The sequence below is a fragment of the Centroberyx affinis genome, unplaced genomic scaffold (genome assembly GCF_046629955.1).
Source record: "Centroberyx affinis isolate AG114_WGS23_722 - 3 ecotype Tasmania unplaced genomic scaffold, CSIRO-AGI_Caff_v1 ptg001494l_1, whole genome shotgun sequence".
In the NCBI taxonomy this organism is placed as follows: domain Eukaryota; kingdom Metazoa; phylum Chordata; class Actinopteri; order Beryciformes; family Berycidae; genus Centroberyx; species Centroberyx affinis.
The window spans coordinates 367,027-381,575 of NW_027279959.1; the positions used below are offsets into that span (position 1 = coordinate 367,027).

General features: G+C 43.5%; 3 protein-coding genes across 11 annotated transcripts in view; 2 read left to right on the forward strand and 1 right to left on the reverse strand.

The window, feature by feature from the left end:
* nxn (nucleoredoxin) overlaps positions 1–7,963 on the forward strand; it is a 50,766-nt gene extending 42,803 nt beyond the window's left edge. Inside the window, exons 5-8 of one of the 2 annotated variants that reach the window (XM_071527148.1) lie at positions 590–696; positions 1,613–1,792; positions 2,425–2,549; positions 6,868–7,963. In XM_071527148.1, coding sequence (XP_071383249.1) covers positions 590–696; positions 1,613–1,792; positions 2,425–2,549; positions 6,868–7,050 — 595 coding nt within the window. In that variant the 3' untranslated portion in view covers positions 7,051–7,963. The remainder of the gene's footprint in view (positions 1–589; positions 697–1,612; positions 1,793–2,424; positions 2,550–6,867) is intronic. The other variant, XM_071527149.1, reaches the window with a different exon arrangement.
* Positions 7,964–8,133: 170 nt separating this feature from the next.
* Positions 8,134–10,778, reverse strand: mrm3a (mitochondrial rRNA methyltransferase 3a). 2 transcript variants are annotated; one of them, XM_071527107.1, is made up of 5 exons: positions 10,512–10,778; positions 10,381–10,472; positions 9,603–9,847; positions 9,356–9,517; positions 8,134–9,235 (listed from the first exon to the last, which is right to left on the reverse strand). In XM_071527107.1, the coding sequence occupies exons 1-5, from the start codon at positions 10,770–10,772 to the stop codon at positions 8,637–8,639; spliced, it is 1,359 nt and encodes a 452-aa protein (XP_071383208.1). In that variant the 5' UTR covers positions 10,773–10,778; the 3' UTR covers positions 8,134–8,636. The 2 variants fall into 2 exon arrangements, with proteins under 2 accessions (XP_071383208.1, XP_071383207.1); XM_071527106.1 differs by having other exon boundaries at positions 10,381–10,778.
* Positions 10,779–11,312: 534 nt separating this feature from the next.
* glod4 (glyoxalase domain containing 4) lies at positions 11,313–14,459 on the forward strand. 7 transcript variants are annotated; one of them, XM_071527110.1, is made up of 9 exons: positions 11,313–11,438; positions 11,668–11,717; positions 11,810–11,930; positions 12,043–12,187; positions 12,995–13,131; positions 13,297–13,383; positions 13,480–13,593; positions 13,717–13,758; positions 13,857–14,459. In XM_071527110.1, the coding sequence occupies exons 1-9, from the start codon at positions 11,349–11,351 to the stop codon at positions 13,920–13,922; spliced, it is 852 nt and encodes a 283-aa protein (XP_071383211.1). In that variant the 5' UTR covers positions 11,313–11,348; the 3' UTR covers positions 13,923–14,459. The 7 variants fall into 7 exon arrangements, with proteins under 7 accessions (XP_071383211.1, XP_071383212.1, XP_071383210.1 ...); XM_071527111.1 differs by having other exon boundaries at positions 13,480–13,536; positions 13,672–13,758; XM_071527109.1 differs by having other exon boundaries at positions 13,519–13,593; positions 13,672–13,758.
* Positions 14,460–14,549: the final 90 nt, after the last annotated feature.

Consider the following 14,549-nt stretch of genomic DNA (forward strand, 5'->3'; position numbering starts at 1 on the left):
ATTCTAGTCAAGCTGTATATAATAGGAGTGTGTATATAATAGTGCACAAACATCTAACAAACATCTAGATTTTTTCCATTTGATGTAACTAGTGCAGTGCCCGTTCAAAACATGCCTGTTCGGAATGGGCCGATTGCTTGGCCTCCGGTATTGCTGCTTGCAGCTTTCTTGAGAACCGCTCATCCAAACAACTTCACACTCGACACTGCACATCCTTGGATCCCCAGCAATACACCCGCCAAGTGTGAAGTAGATCAGACGAATGGTTCTCGAGATATGCGAAGGACACACATACAGACAGAGATTCCTTGCTTTATAGTATGATGGTGCAGCCATAAAAAAATGGCACCTTGGGTTTGAATATTTCACTCAATATAAGCATGATATAGCTTCAATGAAGCGTTGGAAGGAGCAGATACAGAATATGTATTTTACATTGTTGTACAGTATGAAAAAAATGTTTTTTCTAACTTTGAAATAACTTAAGAGGATAATTTAAGGGGAAACTCAGGGTGCAAGGGGCTAATGGAGATTGCAAGGTCAACATCTGATTTGTTGCTGCTTGTTTGGTGTTTTCCAACCCCTCCAGGTCAGAGGAGTCCTTCAAGCAGTACTTCAGTGAGATGCCGTGGTTGGCAGTGCCATATTCAGACGAGGCTCGACGATCACGACTCAATAGACTCTATGGAATACAAGGTACAGCCTCTTCCTGTGCGTTGCTTCAGATGTTCAAGCTGAGAGAGAGAGAGAGAATGAAAGACTAGACGTTTCTCTGCCTGGTTTAATAATGTCATGTACTGAAACGGCACAATGGCTGCCAGTTCTGGGAACAGCGATGCAGATAGGCCCTGCAGCCTGAGGAATGTGGGCCGGTAATCAAGTTTACTGTTTCCCTCTCTGCGGAAGGGCTGTTTCTTTTCCTCTGTGCCTCTCTTTTCTCTTTCTCTGATTCCCTCTTCTGTCCGGACAGAGGAGTGTGGACGCAGTTAGTGAGCTCTTTGGCTCTTTGCCTCTCCTGAATGGAATGTGAGGAATGCACAGAGGACGAGTTGATACTGCCCCCCCCCCCCCCCACCCACCCATCCCCCCCACCCTCCCTGGACTCAAACCCCTGCAATTCATGCAAGCCCCCACCTCTCTTCTGTAGCCTTCACTCCACATGTGCACACACACACACACACACACACACTGAACCACACGCTCTCTTCCCTCCCGGATGGTGTCTGTTTCTGATAAGGCTGTTAATATGGCGGTGTGATTCTAATCAGAAAGATGGTGGGAGTGAGATGGGTTGGTTATGAAAAAAAAGAAAAAAAAAATCCCTCTTCCTGAATAGTGGGCAGAACACAGAGAGAGCTGGAGAGAGAGTTGAACAACGCCACAGGAGCAAGAGCTGGTCAGAGAATGGGGGCGGACTAAAAACTCCTTCTCACATCCACACAACAACAAAAAAATCTCAGCGGGAGAGGGAACAGTCTGCATCATGAAGCAATAATTGAGGGAAATAAGGGGAGGGTGACTTCCACCATGACTCCCACTCTCTTGCCCAATCATGCACTCCTCTTTTTTTCTTTTTCGTCTTCATCCCTTCTTATCCTTTCTCCCTCCTCAGGTATTCCCACCCTGATTCTGTTGGACACAGAAGGTCATATGATCACACGACAGGGCCGTGTGGAGGTGCTGAACGACCCGGAGTGCCGGCTCTTCCCCTGGCACCCCCGGCCCGTACTGGAGCTCAGCGAGTCCAACGCCGTGCAGCTCCACGAGGGGCCCTGCCTCGTACTCTTTGTGGGTGAGTCGACCGGGCATTTAATGCAGCGCAGCTCCGCATGGGGCCCCGCCTGGCGCTCCTCGTGGGTGAATGAATTGGCATTTATGTGCAGCAGATTGAATGTCAGAGTCTATGGAAAATTCTTCCGGAGTCAAAGGTCCATGTGAAATGTTTCTTCTATTTGCCGCTGCAAAGACACATAATGTAATAGATTTGTGAATAGTATCACAAACTATTTAGACAGTTTGCTGTTGTGAGGACTGAGAGGGAATAGTTCACTCTGGATGTTGGCTGTGACACTGCAAGTGGCTTAGGTCAGAGTTGGACGAGGGAACGATCAAACAAGACAAGACAATAACACACCAAAGTCAGAACAAAGTGGTTGGGGCGCACAGTGATGACCTCAAACTTTTAGGTCACCCTGCTGTCCCCTGGGCTCAGACTGGATGGGGCAATGAGACAGAGACCATCTGTACAGATCCTTTTATCTCTTCACTCCCCTCACCTCTTCCTCCCTCCCCGCTTTCTCCTTTCACTCATCTGTGCATTTTTCTCTCCCAGGTGGCCTCTTTTTGTTTTTTTGTTTTTTTCCCCCTATCTGTCTGCTTCTCATACTTTAACGTCTTTATTTCCCTCCTCCCCGGTTTGTTCAGACGCAGAGGAGGAAGGAGAGTTGGAGCCAGCCAAGGAGTTGATTCAGCCAATCGCAGAGAAGCTCATGGCCAAGTATAAAGCCAAGGAGGAGGAGACGCCGCTGCTGTTCTTTGTGGCTGGGGAGGTGAGATACAGGCCACTCAAGACAGTACAACACAAATCCACATAGACTTACTTAGCTCAGTTTGCATTCTTGTGTAACATACCTCATCCGTGAGCGTTGTGCTGTAAAGGGCCATCTGCTTCAGTTATTACAAATCATAATGCTCTGGTTGGACGTATCTGCACTCACCACCTCTGCAATTGTTGAAATAGTAACATTAGAGAGGCCCCCTTTTGAGCCTCTTAAACTTGCAAGTGAGACACTCAATCCCATCCGTGACCCAGAATTCAACTGGGTGCCTCACTCACAGTAGGTAGGTCCACAGGGTGCCAGTAGACTTGCTCTGACTCCTTTGCGCTGCTTCCAAATCAGCCTTCCATCTCCTCCTTTATCTTCTGCCCCCGTCTTCCGTGTGTGGGAGGGAACATGGAGTTTTCATAACTCTTGTTATCTCATGTTGTTCCACCTCGACCTTTCCAGAACTTGTGGAGTTAGCAGCAACAGCAGCCATAATTGCCAGATTAGCTCCCCCTCCTCCTCCCCGGAGCTCCCCTTCTTCCCATTCTGTCTGCCCAGCGCTCTGGGAGGACAGTACTGGTTTCTCATGTCACACAGCAAGGCCGGGGGCTTAGGTTTCAGCCATGGGGCTTGCACATGTGCTAACTGTCTGACCCTCTGCATGTCTGTCCAAGGCTGCTGCACTCTGATGTCAGCCTTGAAATGTCACAGACGCACACAGACCAAGGACAAGCTCCTTTTTTATTTGGCAGGGGGACAAACAAGAGTTGAGACAAAATGGTTCCATTCATTGTCTATTATATTTGATCGGATATGTATTTGCAAATATGTATTTGTGCTAACACAAAGACAAACATTTTTGCACTTAGCTTGTAGTGACTCTGAGACTTGTTAAGTTGAAAGGTCAGTGTTGCGGTCAAGGTTTGCTTTGTTTCTCGTTGTAGCACATGTGGGGGGCAGGTATAGTCTTTCACAGCAGCAGCGCAGGTATCATTTCCTAACGTCTGGGTCAACCGGCTATGAAATCACCAGGTTTCTTTTCCAGATTGGGCTTGCTGTCAGATATCGCTTCCTACCACAGGGGTTGTGTTCTGTCCTTCAAAGACTGAGCTTACAGGCTCTTGGCCTGGGTGAGGCCTGCTACTCGCATGCTGCCTGCCAGGCCAGCTGCTGGGTTTACTGTGTCCATGAGACAGCAGTATGCTGGCAGTCCCTCTGGGGGAGCCCAGCCTGAGCAGAATGACAGAGGATCTCGTTACGCGACTCAAAATGTTGCACAGTCTGGCTCTGCAAAAACCGGTGTAGTATACTGATTTATAATTGCAAAATAACAGCAGAAAAGATAATTTGTCTTTTTTCTCATTTCTGCTGTATACTGGCTGTTGCATGCAAAATGAGCTCCCGCAGTATTATCCATTCACATGAGAATTGAATTGATTTTGTCGCAGGCAGCAATGTCTGTTGCCTGTGATTCTGCTCCTCAAAGCTTAGTTTTGCCATCTTTCATTTTTTTGTTCCACACTGAAATAGAACAATCTCTTTGACCTTGGGGTGTAATGGATTGCATATACACACAAGTCTTTCTGCATTATGAACCAGACCGGCCTCGCCAATAGTTATTTAATTCTAAACACATTGTGGCTTTCAAAATCTGTGGACTCTTGTTTCTTTTATTTGTTAAAAACAAAAAACACTCAAAAACGCAATGCCAGCTTTAGCATTAAAGCTCTGGTTTGAGCTTGATACAATAAATCTTCTAATATTTTCTAATTAATTTTTAACATTAATCATTTCACAGTAATTATATGTAAGGAGGATAATTATTTTTCATGGAGGGTCACATAAAGAATTTATCATGGCTTTGTCGCCTTTTTTTTTAATAACTATGACTAAGCTGAAAGTTGATGCCCTGTCTAATTCAATAGATGGTCTTTAGTCACTCTAATTTGCTGGCTGTTATATCCCTCATTTATGCACATCAGGCAGTGATTTTATATTTTTTTGTCAAGTCCCCTAGTAATACGGATTGATAGGCTATTGCTTAACCAATCATATCACTGTTGATAATGTTGCGAATTTCACAATGATGACAACTCCTCAGATATCAGAGTTGACCAATCGGATGGATGCAACTCTGACCCGCTGGCCAATGGGAGGTTTATTATCATTATCATTTCAGGCCTTATCAGATGGCCGTCGTCTGCGAAATGCCACAGTGCTTCAATGGGCAGAATAAGCCTGACACGGCACAGCAGGTTCCACACGGTAAACACACGCTGAGCCTTATCACAGCTGCGGCTGCAGGCTACAGCAGAGAGGCCCTTTGTCTTTTTGTTCTGAGCCGAGCTGCAGAGGGCGGGGGCCGCTGGAATGGCTGCAGCCGTTGCACCTCACGAGAAGCAGTTTACACAAGCAGAGCAGCCGTACAAAAGAAGATGCATGACTTCCTACCCAAGCGAAGACTGACGCAGAGATTACATCTCCTCGTATCGGAGAGGCTGGAAAGGCCACGGTGACAGATTGTGGGATTTCTCTCTTTGTGGTTCCTTTCCACAGTGTGCCCAGATGATCTATAATCTACGCACAGTATGGCTGCAAGAGAGCATGCAAGAGAAACATTGTTTTTGTAGTATGAGAATCTAGTAACGTTTCACCCGTAAAAATATTCTCCTTAGTGACAGCTCACATCTGCGAGTACAAAGTGGTCAATGTGTAATGATTTGCAGCATAATAAAACGGGAAAGATTTAGAGGAAGTGAGCTCCCTACAACAAAATACCACAGTGCAACTCCTCTGTTCCATCTGTTAGCAGTTTTGCAAAGTAGAGGTCACAAACTTCATGTTGGCATCCTTATCCTTTTTAGGTAGCAGTGCAGCCAAGCTATTCAATGAGAAGTCTGAGAGCTGATTGTGTGGTTTGATCCATTTAGGAAGAATAGCTGCAGATTTTGAGATAACCAGGAGAGACACAACAGCAAGACCTGAAAGAAAGGATCGCTTCAGATTTAGAATATGCACCAGGAAATCTATCCAAACTGGATATGACTTTAACTTTGTTATGACAATACACACATTGGCGCATAAATCAGCCAGCCACAATAACTAACAGTATAAACATCACAGGCCCGGCTTCTCTGAGAAGTCCAACTCTTTGTTGCAGTGCCACCCCCTGGCCTTTTCCTGTTAGTTCTGCATTTTCAATGTAATCTTTTCCATATGAAATTGATCTTCAGTCTTTCCAAGTCTCTCTCTGAGCCAAAAGGCTTAGCTGAGGGGAAATCAGGTCATCCTGTCATGAGGAAGTGACAGACTGTCTCAAACGATAGTAGATACAAGTCTAGCATATAAAAGGGTGAAATGTGTGACCTCACAAAACTCAACACATGAAACCCCTTCTACTTAGAGAACAGATTGGACTGTAATAATGCATCTGCATCTGTTGAGGCGGTAATGCCACTTCCAAAAGCACTTCAGGAACTATAGCTGAATTACGAAACATTGTTTTTTTCCTCCTTCAGTCTGGATAATTAATGGCTCTTCCAAGCGTGTTTGAAAGTTGCTGCCTGTCTGCTGTAGTGTTGGAGTGATTCATTTTTGTTACCTATGGTTACTGGGGTTGTAATCCTATCTTGTTAAAGAGTGAATGGTGAGATCAAGCCTCAGGCAGACCAAGAATGAAGACCTTTTAAAAAAAGCCATAAAAGACAGTAAAAGGATAAAAAAGGGTGTCCTCCACCAAACGTTCATCCCACGGCACTCTATTTTTAACATATTCCTTCAGAAAACACACACACTGCTCTCTCTCTCCTGCCCACATGTGCTGTTCAAATAGACTGTGATGTGCCTCTGATTTCCCAGCCTGATGTGAGTGAACCTTTTAAAGAGTGGGATGTTGTTGGACCCCCACCTGGTTCCCTCCCGTCTCCACAGCGCTCGCACACAGCGGGGTGTATGACTAAGCGGAGGCTCTCTGGTTTCTCTGGGCAGGCTGCCTGCAGGAAGAGGGCGAGAACAGAGTTTCTCCTTCACAACTGACTATTAATGACATTGTGCTTTTTTTCAGTTCTGAATTTATGGGGTAAACTTAACGTGCCATAGTTCACATAATGGGTGCTGTCAGTTTTCTTTGCCAAAAGCAAGTCACAACTGATTAGCAGCAGAGAAGTGCGCAGTCTAGAGTGTCTTCTCTTCTGGAGCTTATCCAGTGTTTGCCTTGCATGTTTGTCAAAGTAGTTCACATCCCCAGTGAGGAATGCACCGTTATAACATGGTGTGACATTGCACTAATCTCTGAATCTTGTTTTTTTTTCTGTCACCGCAGGATGACATGAGCGACTCTCTGCGGGACTACACTAACCTCCCAGAAGCAGCACCTCTGCTCACTATCCTGGACATGTCTGCCCGAGCCAAGTACGTTCGGGACGTAGAGGAGATCACGCCGGCTGTAGTGGAGCAATTTGTCGGCGACTTCCTAGCCGAGAAGCTCAAACCAGAGCCCATCTAAAGAGGAAGTCCGAACATAGATGGGATATATATGGGACTCAATACTCACTCCATCATCAAACCCTGACCCGTTGCTACGCCCCTCACCCTTCCCAGCCTCGCATCTCTCCCACCCCCCCTCCCCACTTTGTCAGACTGTTAGAGACGTCTCACTTTTTACTGACATTTTAACATTTTTTAGACATGTCCCTCTTTCATGGAGTCCTCTCCTTCTCCTGTGGTGCCTTGCATTGACTATAGCCCCTACAGTAATATATATGGAGATTATGTTGCTTTTTTGGCCTCAAGTCAAGCATTTGTATTTTTTTTTTTCACTCAATAGCATTTCTGAATTCCATAAGAAACCAGAGAGTTACCCAATGGACCTACATATTCAAATGACTCTTTGCTTTCTGTTTTATCCACAAGATCCTTGTTACTTTTGGTTTCTGAAGTATGTTGAAAGAATAAAATGATTGCAACATTTTTTTCAGTTGTAATTCACATGTACACACGGTGCAAATGTGCTGAACCTCAGTTGGATGTAGCCGTCAGCCTTTATGGTCCTATTTGTTAAAAAAGAAAAGGAAAAAAAAAAGAAGTATGACAGGTGCACATACAGTAAAGAACACATGATATTTGCTTGTGATAGACCAATGACTGATGTTTAAAACCCTGTCTCTTGTTGTGTGTCATATGATGTGAGTGAAAGTCATCTCTAGCCAGTTGTTAACGGTGGTTCTCATCTCAAAAGTCATTATGAGGATTTTCTGTGAAGGTCCCCTTATGAAAAAGGCCAGATATTTTTGAAGGCACAAAAGTGGCATTTGAAATTTGAAAAAAAAAAAAAGTGTTGAATGTATAAATCCCTATATTCTGTTACTCCCAGGTTGTATCTCAAGTCATGACTTCTCACAACCATTAAAAATTCACTGTCAAGCACAACGTTCTGTTCCTGTATCATAAGCTCCATCAGTAAGGTTAGTTCTTGTGAAATACACGCAGTGCAATGACTCACCAATTCCTTGGTTAGAAGTATTTAAACAGAAAGCATCAGACTCTTGGGCTTAAAGAAACAAAGCCAATTTTGCATTTATTATGTTAATATGCAAACCGCAGCTAGGATGGAAACTTATTTTGACCATACACTTTTCTCCATTAATTTCAGTGGCTTCTGCATACTTGCACATACATATTGAAGACAATGCAGATTATACAGAGCAAAGGATAGACATAAGACACAGTATATCAGGTCCAAATATGTACTTATTGTAAATATGTACAATGCATTCATTAGTTGAAGTCCCAAAACATTACTCTCACCAAATTCAAAGCGTTCTTCCCGGCCGCACTGGCAGGAATAAAACACGTGGCAAATACGCAGACAGGGCAAATTATGAATTTCACTTGACAGTAATTTTGCCAGTCATTTAACAAACCGCTGATTTAAATTCACTCAATGTTTTATTGTTAGCAGAACAGGGTAGCGAATGGAAACTGAATCAATCAGTTTAATTCAGCCTGAGGTCATACGGGGGTTTTCTTAATGTGCGCACATGGAAAAACTGAACACCAGAAGTCACCCACACTGGCGTTTCCAGGGAAAAATCATAACTTTTGCTGGACTTTGTATTTCCCTTTCCTTCCAGATGTCTCCATTAGTTTTAACAGTTGTTTCCTGCCCTCAAACAAAAGGATACTGGCTGCCATGGCCGAATTCAAACTGTCCACCTCAGGAACCACAGGGATAAAGAGTCTTTGACCCGCAGTTTTCCCAGCCAGCTGGACTGCTTCTAGACTCAGACCGTGCGTCTCGCCTCCGATCACAAGAGCAGTGGGACTCTGAGCCCAGCTGTCATGGTACAGCTTGGTGTCCACTCTGGGAAGTGAGAGTCCAACGTCTTCACAATCTGAATCTGAATCTGAATCAGAGTCGTATTCCTCGTAGCGCATGTTTTTGCGATTAGGCCTTGCGCTGACCCACCCATAGTCTCCGGCCTTGGAGGGTTTGGAGGAAACGTCAACTTGTGCTTCTGCTGCTCCTCCAGTTCTCTCAGAGCCGCAGCAGTTATCAGCCACATGGACAGTCACAGGTTTAGGGAGGTGACTTTCAATGTCATTCCAGTCCAAGCTAGGATAGATGGGCAGGCGGAAATGGGCTCCCATTGCTGCACGCAACACTTTAGGCTCCCAAGTGTCCACACAACCTGTTAGGGGAAAAAAAATAAGATTTGGCAAATCACTAACAAAGCAGCAGAGCAATTTTCTATGAGCTGAGTAAACTGCTCTTCACTCCTTGTAGTTGATTACAAGAGCCAGCAGCCTACCCTTGGTGAGCAGGACATCATGGCAGCCCGCAGCAGCAGCACATCGCAGAATCGTCCCAAGGTTGCCCGGGTCTCGGATGTTGTCGCATATCAGGGACAATGGCACCGACTGACCCGTCTGTGGGAACTTCAGCCGTGACGGGTCTGGGAGAGAAAATATGGCTGCAGAAGAAGAGGGGAAAATCAGAACCAATACAGTGCGTCTCTGCTTCAGAATGAACTGCAAAATTAAAAGTGTGAATGTTACCTATTACTCCTTGTGGCGCCACAACGTCAGACCAGAGCTTAATGTCTTCAAACTTGACTTTGACTAGAGTGGCCCTCCTCAGCCTGTCAAGGGGAAGCTCGCGCAGCCGATCCACTGTACTGAAGAAAACCATCTGTGGGTTGGCACCGGCCTCCAGGGCGTCACAGATCAAACGCCTGCCCTCCAGTAGGATTTTACCCTGGTGCTCCCGAAACGTCCTGGAACGGGCAACACTCACCAGCCTCCTGAAGGAGAGGAAATGGAGGGAGCAACAGATGTTTTAGAGCTACTGTAAGCATCCGGTGTGAACACATAATTATCTTTGAAGCATTGTGAATGTTAGGCCACCCTGTCTTAGGAAAAATGCAGCAACTGCCAACTGACTGAGTGAAACAGAGAAAAAATGGCTTTAACGTTTTCATTACTGCCCAAACAAATGACTTGTATGATCTTTGAAAATAAGGTAACTTGCTGCCAAGAAAGTTATTATTCTTTATCCTCCTCATATCTAATGCTGACAATGTGTATGTAGCCTATATGATGATGAACATAATGTAGTATGATATATAGTGATGTATGTATATGACGGTGGTATGAAAAACCCTATGAGACATGCTTGTAATAAAGGGATATATAAATAAACATGACTTGACAGAAAAATTACAAAATCTAATTTTCAAGATGGAAGTTACTGCCTTTTTTCTTTGTAGGACAGCACTGTGGCCTGCGACAATCATGAAGATTATTCAATGTTGCTTTCATATTATAACACACTTACGACAGTCTTTTATCCCCGGGGAAAGCCCTCTCGACGCGAAGTCCTTCAACTTGATCCTTTGAAACAGTAAAGTTAGCAAGCCCCAGAGCAGACTGCATGCTGCTGCCACTGCTCCTCGACTTGGTGAAGACATTTCCATCAGGAGCCTCAGCTTTAGAGGTGAGTTTTGCCTCCTTGTCCCTCTTGATGTTGTGTCCAGTCGTCTGAGATTGAGGCCGAGGCGGCTGGAGGCTTTCACCCGTCTCGCTGTCAGGAAACAACACTTTGACAGGTTTCCTTCTCAATCCGCGTACATACCTTTTTGATTCCACGGTGCAGCTGCTGCCCCTCGTTAACAAAACATTTCGCTCTACGGAAAGGAGACATATCATGCTTCTCATGTACGCTGCCATGTTTGACGTTTCTTCTTCTATCTTGTGCTAGCTTGACGACCCAAGACTACATACCGCCACCTACTGCTCTGTGTGTGTAATGTTAAAACTTTACGTATCTAATGGTGTCATGGTCCTGGTTAAATATCTTTAGTCCTTCAAATTCTGGCGGTGGGTTTAGTGTCGTAAGTGTCCTAATTTTCGTTTTTATAAATGTATGAAGTTTGGTGAAAAACAGAGAAATCTCTGATTTAACGCTTCACATTTAGTGCGCACGCGTAAACTCGCGAGAGGACGCGATAAATTGGTTGATACCAAATACCCTAACTAGGGGGACCTTTGATTAAAACAATTTGTGTTTTTATGCGTTATCCTGGTTTAATGGCGTTGCAGTTGTACACAATGCCATAGAAAATGGCGTTAATAACAATAATTGAAATAGAATCAAACTTTTTAATCGTAAGCCCCTGTTATTGTGTGTTGTGTTTCAACAAATCAACGACAGAAAAATCGATCATCCAGGACGCTCAATCGTGCATTGCACACCGATCGGTGGTACAGAGTACAGAAATACTAATATCTGTCATCTTGTGAAACATGGCTTTGAGGCGAGCGTTGCATTTCGTTTTTAAAGTTGGTGACAGGGGCAAAACAGCAACCTTTTACCGAGATGTACTGGGCATGAAGGTACTTTTTTCTGAGATTCATCTTATGGTCAGATATGACTAACTCATTGATCAACTTTTGTCGTTGTTGATGTTGATCAGCTACACTGTTGCACAACCTTACTTTGTTATGGCTGTTTGCTGTTATGGTTGAGATCAGATGTGTGTGATATCGTGGCATGAAACTGATTAAGATGTTGATAAATGGTTTATGTTGATTATGTTCTTGTTGGCTTCGTTATCCGTTTCAGATTTTACGTCATGAGGAGTTTGAAGAAGGCTGCAAAGCAACGTGTAATGGGTACATTGATCTTTGACCTGAGTGTAGCACAGAGTTATACCTGCGTTGTTATGTCCTTATGCTAACTGTGCCTTCATCGTGTATCCATACAGTCCTTATGATGGAAAATGGAGTAAGACAATGGTTGGCTTTGGTCCAGAGGATGACCATTTTGTTGCTGAACTGACATACAATTATGGAGTGGGAGAGTATCATCTTGGTAATGATTTCTTGGTGAGTGAGCATTCATTTGGAAACTGTACATAGGACAATGGAAACATATTGGATGTCATGCAAGTGCAGTAGCCCTACAAAAGGGATATTGCCAACCGTGTGTTGATTTTAGGGGCTCACACTGCAGTCAAGCCAAGCTGTGAGCAATGCTAAGCGTGTGGGGTGGCCCCTCACTGAAGTAGGAGAAGGGCTCTACCTGGCCGAGGCCCCAGGAGGGTATCGCTTCTACCTGCTGGACAAGGAACAGCCTGCTAATGGTGAGTCTCACAGGCCTCGGGTTTGTCCCTTCACTTTCTGCACTGAGGGGAGATATCATTGTATTTTATCAGGATTTTTAAAGTACTGCACTACTATGTTTTATCACTTTTAACTAGTAGATCAAGAGCCTGACTGGTTTAGGGCTGCAACTAACGATTATTTTCATTGTCGATTAATCTGTCGATTATTTTCTCGATTAATCGATTAGTTGTTTGGTCTATAAAATGTCAGAAAATGGTAAAAAATGTCGATCAGTGTTTCCCAAAGCCCAAGATGACGTCCTTGAATGTCTTGTTTTGTCCACAACCCAAAGATATTCAGTTTACTGTCATATAGGAGTAAAGAAACCAGAAAATATTCACATTTAAGAAGCTGGAATCAGAGAATTTTGACTTATTTTTCTTAAAAAATTACTCAAACCAATTAATTGATTATCAAAATAGTTGGCGATTTAGTAGTTGACAACTAATCGATTAATTGTTGCAGCTCTAGACTGGATCATACTGAAATGATTGCAAACTACCCAGATGTCATGGTTACTATTCTGGAAGTAACGCTCATAATCATTATTGAATGGGAATTTCAGATGGACAAGTGACGACATTTTCACACAGTACAAAGAATTGTGTATGATGATATCTTCCATGCATAAAGCATTTTGTACTGTGCAGAAAGTACAGAAATAAGCGCAGTACGGTAGGTAGGTTAGCATGCAGTACAAACTCTGTCGGGATACTGCATACTGTTCTCGCCTCCATTCTTGTTGGCAAACCATGTAGCATTTTGCTCTGTTCGCTTGTCCCAAGACCCTGTGCAGAAGGTTTGCCTGGCAGTGTCAGACCTCCAGAGATCAACCCACTACTGGACTGCACTCCTGGGGATGAAGCTCATGGAGAAGAATGAGGAGAAGAAAACAGTGCTGATGGGATTCAAAGACACTCAAGTGAGTCAAAGGAAACAAAATATCAAAGGAATATCTCAATCCTAACTCTGTTTTTAGAATATTATGAGTTAGAATAAGAGTAGGTGAGAATGATTGCACTGTAAATGGTTGTATTAACAGTGTGTTTTATTTTGTGTGTGTGTTGTTTTTTGTCTCTTTATGCAGTGTAAGCTGGAACTTCACGATGTTGGTGGGACAGTAGATCATGGAACGGCCTTTGGAAGAATAGCATTTTCATGCCCACGAGAACAAGTAAAATATTATCTTGCAAATAAATCCTTTTTTTTGTTAACTTTGGAAAAATAATAATTGTCATCGTCATCATCAATATTGCACTACATTCCTCAGTTGCCTGACCTTGAGGGCTTGATGAAAAAGGAAAATCAGAAAATCCTCACGCCATTAGTCAGCTTGGATACTCCTGGAAAAGCCACAGTGGAAGTGGTCATTTTGGCTGACCCAGTAAGTGCATTACCAAATGTTTCAATCATGTAAAATGAGTCTGAGTGTAAACTGTCAACTGTATAATGTTTGGTTTAGGACGGCCATGAGATTTGCTTTGTGGGAGATGAGGCTTTCAGGCAGCTCTCCATGGTGGACCCCAAAGGAAATGCATTGCTTGATAAGGTTGGTACTGCTCCAACATTTCGTTCTACATTAAATATTCAGCATGATTTGGCTTTTCACTGTGCCTGTTCTCTTTATGCTTTTAAATTTGTTTTTAGGCTATGGCTGAAGATAAAAGCGATGAGTGGTTTGCCAAGCACAACAGGCAGAAAGCTGCTGCGTGAGCTGAAGTGGCTTGCCTGGAAATCTGTCCCCCACTAGGATGTGTTTCCTCACCAGTTCATAAGAGATGCAAGGCACCTGTAGTATTAATTCCTCTTGAATTGTTTACACATTTATTTTCCCGTGGAGGCACGCCTTGAGGCGCAGTTGCACTTGACAGTACTTGGTAAATAGACCACTTGTTCAGTTTGATGGATTTTTTTTTCCAATGTACAATACTGTTCACAATAAGAGAGAAAGATGGACAAAACACTCCACTGAATATGACTTCATTATAAAAAAGTATGACAAGTGTCAAACCATTGTACGTTGTGAAATTTGAATGCATTCCTGCATCATAATAATGTTGACATAAAGAGTGTGCTGTTGACAGTTGAATTCATACAGTATCATGCAGTGTTAGGAAATAGTTCAACTATATAGTTGAGCTATTAGTTTAAGTTACATGGTTGGACGCTGAATATATCAGTTGGAAAAATCAACTTATATGATTCCTCTAGTAGAAATGCTGTCTTTTGTCTAACTTTTTCCTCTGTGAAATAAATTGTCAAAATATGACATAAGCTTTACTGATCAGACACTGTGTGATTTTTCTATGCTGTTTGTGTGGACTGGAGGTGAACTGTTGA

Coding starts and splice junctions, on each gene's coding strand:
- mrm3a (XM_071527106.1), bottom strand. CDS start 10,772: ATGGCAGCGTACATGAGAAGCATGATATGTCTCCTTTCCGTAGAGCGA. Junction 9,848..10,380: donor CCCGGGGATAAAAGACTGTC/GTAAGTGTGTTA, acceptor CCTCTCCTTCAG/GAGGCTGGTGAGTGTTGCCC. Junction 9,518..9,602: donor GGCGCCACAAGGAGTAATAG/GTAACATTCACA, acceptor CTTCTTCTGCAG/CCATATTTTCTCTCCCAGAC.
- glod4 (XM_071527108.1), top strand. CDS start 11,349: ATGGCTTTGAGGCGAGCGTTGCATTTCGTTTTTAAAGTTGGTGACAGG. Junction 11,931..12,042: donor ATCTTGGTAATGATTTCTTG/GTGAGTGAGCAT, acceptor TGTTGATTTTAG/GGGCTCACACTGCAGTCAAG. Junction 12,188..12,994: donor CAAGGAACAGCCTGCTAATG/GTGAGTCTCACA, acceptor GCTTGTCCCAAG/ACCCTGTGCAGAAGGTTTGC.